Consider the following 8797-nt stretch of genomic DNA (forward strand, 5'->3'; position numbering starts at 1 on the left):
ATCAACAAGGTCGTTTGGCTGAACACTGATCAGCCGTGGATCCGACGACGCGACGCTGATAAGGCTTCACAGCCTTCGGCGTTAACCGTGACCCCTGCCCTCACGGCGATGAGTAATGAACTTGCCGTTGATGCCGCACCAGTGTGCTTGTTGGCCCCAGAACACCTGCCTTCGCAGTCCATGTCGGCAACCTCACCCCGGGAGGTTGCACCCTCGTCTGCTAGCTCTCCAGCAGACGCCGCCGTCGTATCTACAACTCCCATCGATCCTCCAACGGCCCTCCAATCGCGTTAGGCTCAAATTCAACAGTCGCGTCGCCTTGTTACAGCGCCGCCTACCTCAACTCCGCAAGTTCTTACTGCGGATGCGTTCATCCAGCAAGTCTGCAACCTCGACGAGTTGCCCCAATCCTCGTCGGACATCCTGGCATCGCCAGAGATGAGCTATCTCTCCTTCCTGAAGTCTCTCCGTTCGCACGACATCGCGTGCATAGCGATGATCATGTGCGATGAAGACCTCGACCTTTTGTCTTCGTCCACTGCAGACGAATCTGTGCTGCCCCATCCCAGCGGAGTCCCTGACGTGGGCTTCCCTCCGCTCGAACCCGTTTTTTCGGCCTCCTTGACGAATTTAAGGACGTATTCCCTGACGACGTCCCCTGCCGGCTGCCCGTCGACAAGGGCATACGCCACGAAATTGACCTCGTGCCCGGCACGAAGTATTGCATTATTCGCCAATGGCCGCTTCCACGTGATCAAGTCGAAGCGATCGACGCCTTCTTTGCACTCGTAAAGCCACCGGCCATGTCCGCGAAAGCACGTCTCCACACAGCAGTCCGACAATCTGAGTGAAGAAACCCAACGGCAAATGGCGGAACGTTCACGCCTTTAACAAGCTCAACGCCGCCACCATACCGGCGCAAACACCGATCCCCCGCAAAGATGTGATTATCGACGGCATGGGTCGATCCACCATACTCTCGACCATCGACCTGCGCGATGGATTCTATCAATTCCTCATGCGCCTTTGTGACGTGCCAAAGACCGCCGTCTCGACACCAAGTGCAAAGCTTTGGGAATGGCTCGTAATGCCCCAAGGCCTATCCAATGCTCCTGCGACGTTCAATCGCATGGTCACGGCCAAGTTCCGCCCTTTCCGCGACTTTGCCCCATCCTATTTCGATGATATCTACATCCACAGTCGCGGCTCTGAAACCGAAACCGACGTCGAAGTTCACCGTCGGCATCTTCGTGCCGTTCTCACCGTCCTTCGCGAGAATGGCTTGTACGCCAACCTCTCCAAATGTCAGTTTGGGGTCGACGAAATCCCTGTTCTTGGCGATCTCGTCGGCATTCGTGGTTGTCGGGATCAGCCCGACAAAGTCAAGACTATCATCGACTGGCCCGTTCCCTCCTCGGTTACCGACCTTCGTCGGTGGCGTGGCTACTTACCTCCACAAGTATTCTCGTGGTTTTGCTGATATCGCGCAACCCCTCTTTCGGTTGCTAGTCAGGAATGCCCCATGGGTTTGGTCGAGCGACTGTCAATCCGCCTTTGACGCCCACAAATCTAGTATCAAGAGCGCCCCAATTTTGGCGCTCTCTGACTTCTCGATGCCGTTCTGCGTCGTGTGTGACGCCTCCCAATTTGCCATCGGTTGTTACTTGATGCAACCTGACGCTGATGGTCGCCAGCTCCATGCCGCCGAGTGCTCGTATCCCGTTCATGACCTCGAGCTCCTTTCGATCAAATACGTCCTCACCAAGTTCCGCGTCTACCTCATCGGCGCGTACCTCTTCGTCGTGTACACCGACCACGCGTCGTTGCGAACTGCCGTCAACACGCCACACATGTCAGCCCCCATGGCTCGCTGGCTTTCCTTCTTCGCCGAACACAATTGCTCGGTTCAATACAAACCGGGCAAGGACAATGTTTTGGCTGACGCGCTCTCTCGGCGTCCAGATTACTCCTCGTTTGTGGGCCTTGCCTCGATCGGATTCCTCCACTCCGATCTCCATGACCGCATCCGAGCTGCCTACTCCATCGGCGCGAGTTGCTCGGCCGTGTTCAGTGCCCTTACCACTCTCGAGCCGCTCAAGCCTCGGCGATCACAATCCTTACTCCATCGTTACTCTGTTCGCGATGGCCTACTCTACTTCTAGCCCGCCCAGGACACGCCTCCGCGCATCGTTGTCCCTGGGGATTCTGCGATTCGTGCCTCCCTTCTGCGCGCGTATCATGATTCACCCAGTGGTGGCCATTTCGGCCGCGACAAAATGTTCGCTGCGTTGTCCCATTCGTATTGGTGGTCTCGTCAATACAAAGCTGTCGCCCGCTACGTCGCTCGTTGCGACGCTTGTCAATGCACCAAGGTCGCGTCTTCCTCTCAGGCGCCACTACAGCCTTTACCGATTCCCGATGAGCTCTGGTCATCGGTCAGCATGGACTTCATGTTTGGTCTCCCGCGTGACGCTCGTGGTCACACAGGTATCATGGTTTGCGTCGACAGGGCGTCCAAGTACATCGTGACCGTCCCAGTCAAAGAATCCATCAGCGGCGTAGATGCCGCTCGCCTTTCCTTCGATCATGTCTTCTGTCGCATTGGATTTCCGCGGTTCATCGCCTCCGACCGCGATCCCCGTTTCACCTACCACTTTTGGTCGGTTCTGTTCGCGCTCTGTGGCACCGACCTTGCCATGTCTACTACCGACCACCCCGAGTCGGATGGTCAGACCGAGCGTGCCAACCGCGCGCTTGAGGATATTTTTCGCGCGTACTCTGTAAACCAACCTTCTGCCTTGTGGGCTACACTCCTCCCCCACGCCGTCGTTGCATACAACCCGTCCGTCCAGGCTTCTACGGGCATCTCACCCCACTATGCTGTCCATTGGCAGCACCCTCGTATCCCTCAACTCCTCGACAGTCCCCTTTCAGGAGGAGAGAGGCTTCCTGCTATTTCTCCGGCGATCGAAGCCATCGCCGAAACCCGCAACCTTCCGGCGCGTTCCGTCCAGGACATGACGGACTTCCTTGCCCATCATCAATCTGTATTGCAACGAATCGAGGACAACTTTGCGCTCGCTCAGCATCGGCAAGCGACGCAATCCGACCGCCGTGGTCGTTCCAATTTGGCGGCCTATTCTGTCGGCGATCTTGTCCTCCTCCACAAATTGGCCCTCCCCGATCATGCCTTTCGTGCACGCGCCCCTGGAGCCAGCGCGAATGTCAAACTGCGATCCAATTGGCACGGCCCGTTTGCCGTTCTTGACGTCGTGAGTTCGACTTCCTATAAACTCGAATTTCCCCCCGATTGGAACGTGCATCCGACCTTCTACGTCGGCAAACTTAATTGTTACCATGCGCCAACACCTCCTACGACAGCCCTCCGCTCCTGTGGCGTCCTCTACCCCTCTTCTTGGTCGTCTTCTTCCGCTGGACGCTGCTCTTCGGCCGGAGGCGACTGTGCCACGATGTGCGCTGGCACCTGACGCTCTTCCACGTTTTCCCTCCACTCCATCGCCTCCCCCCTCAGGCGGGCGTGCTCCGTCCAAAACGCCGGCAGAATTGAACGTTGACCTTGCACCGGTGCCGCTGCAGCAGGTTCCGCCTTCATTCCCCCATACCCACGGTCGCGATCCAGCGCCATCGACCGCCCCGACTCTTGCTGCCCAGCCAGCCGCGGATCCTCGGGGGGATTCCGCGTCCTTCCCGTTGGTAGGGGAGATGCTCCCAGCACCCCTGCTCGCGAAATCGACGGCGCAACCCCCGTCGTCGTTGACACTGCACTCTACCGCACCACGGGTGGTACAGTCGAAATGGACCAAGGGCGGACGACAGTATGCCGTCGCAGACGGTTCATCTACGCGATGGTTGTCAGAAGTCGAAGTCCGTTCCAACTTACCTCGCGTTCACGCCGCGTTCCTGCGCGAACAGCGATCTGCGCGACAAGCTCGGCGGATAGTCGCCCGTAAATCGATCGACGGGTCAAGGCAAAATTAGCCAAAGACCCGGCCAAGGCCCCCACATTCGTCGGCCATCCTACACGCCGATTCTTTTGCCGACCCGCGTTTGGTCGCAGCAACGAGTACACGAACACGGTAATGTACTCCAGCAACGTCTCGCCTTCACACAGGACTACGTGCCCCACGTCGAGCAACCAACCCGGATCGCCTTCGCGCATGCGATCTTTGAAGCGCGTCCATCAGCGGCCACCATTGTCATCGTGGCCACGGCGTTCAGCATCCACACGACGTGGCGCTCGAAGTCGTCATGGGTTCGTCCAAACTCGGCCAAACACGCGTTGGCTTCGAACACCCGCGCTGGCATGCCGGCTTCGTCGGCTTCGTCGACGACATTGACGCCGCTTGCGGCGTCGCATACGTATTCGAACGTTGCTTCGCCAACTCCGCCCATCTCGAACTCTTCGTCCAATGCGTCCACGAATGGAACTTCGTCCATCCGAACTCGCGCGAAGTCGAGATCCTCCAACGTCCAAACGTGTTCCCGCGGCACCATCGTCGCGGGCACTTCCAACTTCCACGTCGTCGTCCCAGCACCAGGTAGTTCTGCACTTTGCGCCAGCGCTGCTGCTTTAACTTCGTGCAATCGACGCTGCTTCTCTTGGGCAGCCCGCTCCACCTCGTCAACCTTCCGCGCCGCTTCTCCTTCGCGGCGTTCACGCAACGATTGCTCCACGGCCTCCAACGACTCCAACGTTTGGAGAGCACCTTCCAACATCCCTCGAGCCTCAATCTGCTCGAGTTCTGCTTGACGTAGGGGTCGCTTCATCCAACTCGAGGCCGCTTGCACTCCATCGAACGGCTCAAACTTTTCCGCCTCTTCTTCGGCAGCCAAGTCAACGAGAAGCACTTCGCCTTCTTCACCACCAGGGGCGATCTTGTCCGCCTTGCACTTGTTTGCCCCCTCCGACATTCCGACAATATTGTTGGCCGAACCCATCAAGTCACACGCGTCCATCACAACCTCTCCACGATACGACTCCCGTTGGTTTCATTTTAAGTGGGGGAGGGTGTAACGGTACTGTTATCCGTACTCATGTCAAAGATCCTCATTGACATTGAAGATGACCATCCAAAGGTTGCTAGCGATTATATTCGCCCGAGAAAGGGTTTTTGGAGTAACATGTCTCCACAGTTTTGGAACAGAGGAAGTAATTGACAGTGAATGGCCAACAGAACATAGAAAATATGCATTTTCATCTCGAATGAGAGATGATCTCGCCAATTTGAATGTATCCTTATCGAGTAAGTACAGTCCGAGGATACATCCGTGCCATTTGACGTGGTGATTAGGGTAAGCTAACGCGAAGTACAATGACTTTGTCAGAGTAGTAGTACTACAGTATTGCTTGTGAAGGTTGAAGGATTGTAGTGCCATCCGGATAATACTGAAAATGTATGAATCACATACATTCATCGATACATTTTTGTTCAAGAATATCGTGGCAAATAGTATGTGTGGAAGGTATTTGTTGCCAAGAGTTGTGAAGTACTTGTCTTTCTTGTTCAACCCTGTTTGCCACGTCGAACGCGTAATGCCCTCCACCGTACAAATCGCATTCGCGCAGAGTGTGCAGTATTCGTATGCATGGAGGAGCTGAACCCTGCTTTATATGTGAAACGGCGTTGACAATGTCTCAATCAACCAATCCGAGAATTTGAATTTCATTTTTATATATTTGTCCAATCGTGGACTGAAGATCACAACACACGCTGAAGATTCCTCGTATGCACCAAACGAGTGCAAGGGGGAAAACAATATCCATGAACTACACAGTATGCTGGCATGAGTCTACAGAATAAAAAAATGCAGTTTTTAACCTCAATTAGTACGAGGTAAAGACCAATTGCAACGACTGTATCATGCGAGGCGTGGAGGTATCCTCGGATACCTCGGCGCCTTTTGTTTACATCCATCCGTGCTGCAGTCGGCCTCGCTGAGGCAGCCAACACTCGCCGTCGTAGCGTTTCGTCATTTCTACATTTGACTCGTCGAACCTACTCAACATGGTAAAACTCGCCGTCGCTGCCGCCACCACGGCCACCGCAAAAATGTTTCCACCGCCTCTTGGAGGTCGCCGATTCCGTCGGCGTCGTCGTCGCGTTCAAGGACGGTAACACCCGCGCCCACCGTACCGTCAGCTTGGAGCTCAACTCGACCTAGCAACGCGGCTCCCGCAGCACCAACCTGCGCTCGCACTAGGTCAAGTCTATGGAATCATCCCCGAAAGCGGCGCTCGAGGTTTTGGGAGTTGTAGCCCGAGGCGATCTCAGTTCGAACGAAGCAGTTCCTCACCACCAACACGCTCTTCCTCCACGGCGCCAACCACGTCGTGCTGGACAAACTCGTCAAGCTCGACATGGTGGACCTTTCCGGTCTCCGCTCGTTGCGTACTTGCCCGTGCCCGAGACCGATGACGTGGTCGTGGACTTGCCCGTCGTCTCGGACAACTCAACCGAGGCAACCGTCCTTGCCACCTAGTGGGGCATCAACTTCATCGGCGCGCCGGCCGTATGGCCGTCCGGCAACTGCGGCCAAGGTGTCGTCGTTAGCGTGATATACTTCGGAGTCATTGGGACAAGTTCTCAAGTGGAGCTACCGATCCACGAAGGTTGGCTCGACCGCTACGAAAACTTGGTCGCCCCGTTCGACAGGACCAGCCGTGGCACGCACGTCCTCACAAACGGCGGTGGTTGCAAATGGGATCGGGGTCGCGCCCAGTGGATCGCGTGCCGCGGGTGCTATGAAGATTCGAATCACGAGAATGCAAGGATGGGGTCCATTTTATGCTCTGTCCCACGGACGCCGATGGCTACGTCGCGGGAAACTCAGCTACGAGTGGTTGGACGGGCCGTTGTTGTTGGCGACACCAAGCGCGTGCCACGTTGAACCGACCCCAACCGTAGCTGTTGTTGGGGTACTCAGTGTCCAAGAGGCCGCCGCAGTTTCTACAGCTATGTGCGAGATGGCGCCGACAACGTCATGCAAGACTCTTATCAGGCCAGCGTGGACTTGTACCGCGCCGACGGCATCATCCCAGTCTTTGCCGTCGGCAACTCTGGGGCCAACTGGGGGACGGTCACCTCGCCTGGCGACTTTACGAACGTGATCGGGGTTGTGGCGTCAGGAGGGACGGCAAACTGATGAGCTATAGCAGTCGCGGGTCGGGTCGTGATGGCGCGCCCGACGTGGCGACTCCAGGCAATAATGTCCGGTCCGCGTGGCACACAGGTCACCCGGCGGACAATACCCTCTCGGGCACTTCCTCGAGAACTCCTCACGGAGGCCGTCGCGCTCTACTTGAGCCGCAACAAGGGTAGTTGTAGAAACTGCGGCGTCCTCTTGGACACTGAGTACCCCAACAACAGCTACGGTTGGGGTCGGTTCAACGTGGCGCGCGCTTGGTGTCGCCAACAACAACGGCCCGTCCAACCTCTCGTAGCCGCGCTCCTCGTGCCGTCAGCAACGAGGGTGAGATTGGTGTGCGGGAACTACCTCGCCGAGCTCTGCGGCAACCAGGGGGTCGTGGCCACGTCACGTATTACATATGTGAATAACAATGGTTGTCTTCTTTTGTGTGCGAGTTGGTACTTCCAGCGCTACAACTCGTCGTGACCTTCCTTGACGACGTCCTCGACTCACACACACATGTCAGTGGACGCACATCCGTTCTCGTCCTCGAGAAGTGGCTCCGATGCAAGCGAGCGCCACTAGAGACATGGACCGACGATTCCATTGTCCTTTGTAGGGCTCTCGATCGAAGCCTACGCCCAGAACATCATGGTCCAGGGTACAGAACACTCTGTTAGACGACGTCTTGTCTGCTGTCGTCGGCTGCCCTCGGCTACTCCAGTTCTCTCTGGACCGAACCTGGTGGATGAAGCGAGCGGGCCACCGCGTCGACAACCCCCGGCCACTCTTGCACTACATGCCCCCGGAAGAGGTCCACGCCACTGTATGTTACCTGTAGCTCGCTCGTCCTTTCCATCGGTGATCTTTAAGCACGTGGCAAGAGTTCCATTGTCCTCGTCTTGTGTTGTCATGTTACTGCTGGCGGCAGTGCGTCCAATGCAGCATGCACAGTGTTCGTGCGCGGCCACCCCGCTCGTTCAATTTTGACGTATTATGTGATAAAATGTTATGGACGTTAGATTCGTGCGTGACGGTTAACAGTAAAACATATTTCCTCTCTACATTATCGAATTTGACAGTGAATTCGACTCGGTGGAATTTTGACACGAATTTGTTCTTGGATGTCCTGTCATCGCTATGGATTCTAGTCCGGGTTGGTGGGGGGCCGCTGAAATTTTGGCATGGACAGGACTAAAACCCACGTGGCGATATATTTTTCCATGGTTTGTACGCCCAACGGAATCAAAATTCTTCACGAACGTTTAACCTAGACGATTCTGAGAAATATTTTCACTCGTTGGACGATCTCGAGATATACCCTTGTACTTGGAAGGAAATATTTCGACAAATATATTTCACGCACTGTTTGATTCATACTTTGGCACCCCGTACACAATCCTATTCTCTCGATGATGACAAGGGCAGGAAAGAGCAAGACGCGGCACGAGCCTCTTCCTGGAAGTGTTCGGCATCCCCCGGATGCATCCCCCGTCAGTGTAGTCGCTATGTCTCATCCCTCAAACAAGCCTCGTACGCAGCGCATGATGGTGGCCAGTGCAATGAAGCAACTGAATATTCGCTACGATGCGCACGTCGACCGACTGCTGAATGCGACGTGCCCAGAGGATGGCGAGGAAGACGACGT

General features: G+C 55.9%; 1 protein-coding gene across 1 annotated transcript; it reads right to left on the reverse strand.

Annotated features, from left to right (window-relative positions):
- Positions 1 to 3403: 3403 nt before the first annotated feature.
- Positions 3404 to 4932, reverse strand: H310_05239 (hypothetical protein; the record flags this gene model as incomplete). Its single annotated transcript, XM_008869900.1, has 3 exons — positions 3404 to 3787; positions 3902 to 4105; positions 4162 to 4932. 3 exons carry the CDS (start codon positions 4930 to 4932, stop codon positions 3404 to 3406), a joined length of 1359 nt encoding a protein of 452 aa, XP_008868122.1.
- Positions 4933 to 8797: the final 3865 nt, after the last annotated feature.

Source organism: Aphanomyces invadans (genome assembly GCF_000520115.1).
Source record: "Aphanomyces invadans strain NJM9701 unplaced genomic scaffold supercont1.9, whole genome shotgun sequence".
Classification (NCBI taxonomy): Eukaryota; Oomycota; class Saprolegniomycetes; order Saprolegniales; family Verrucalvaceae; genus Aphanomyces; species Aphanomyces invadans.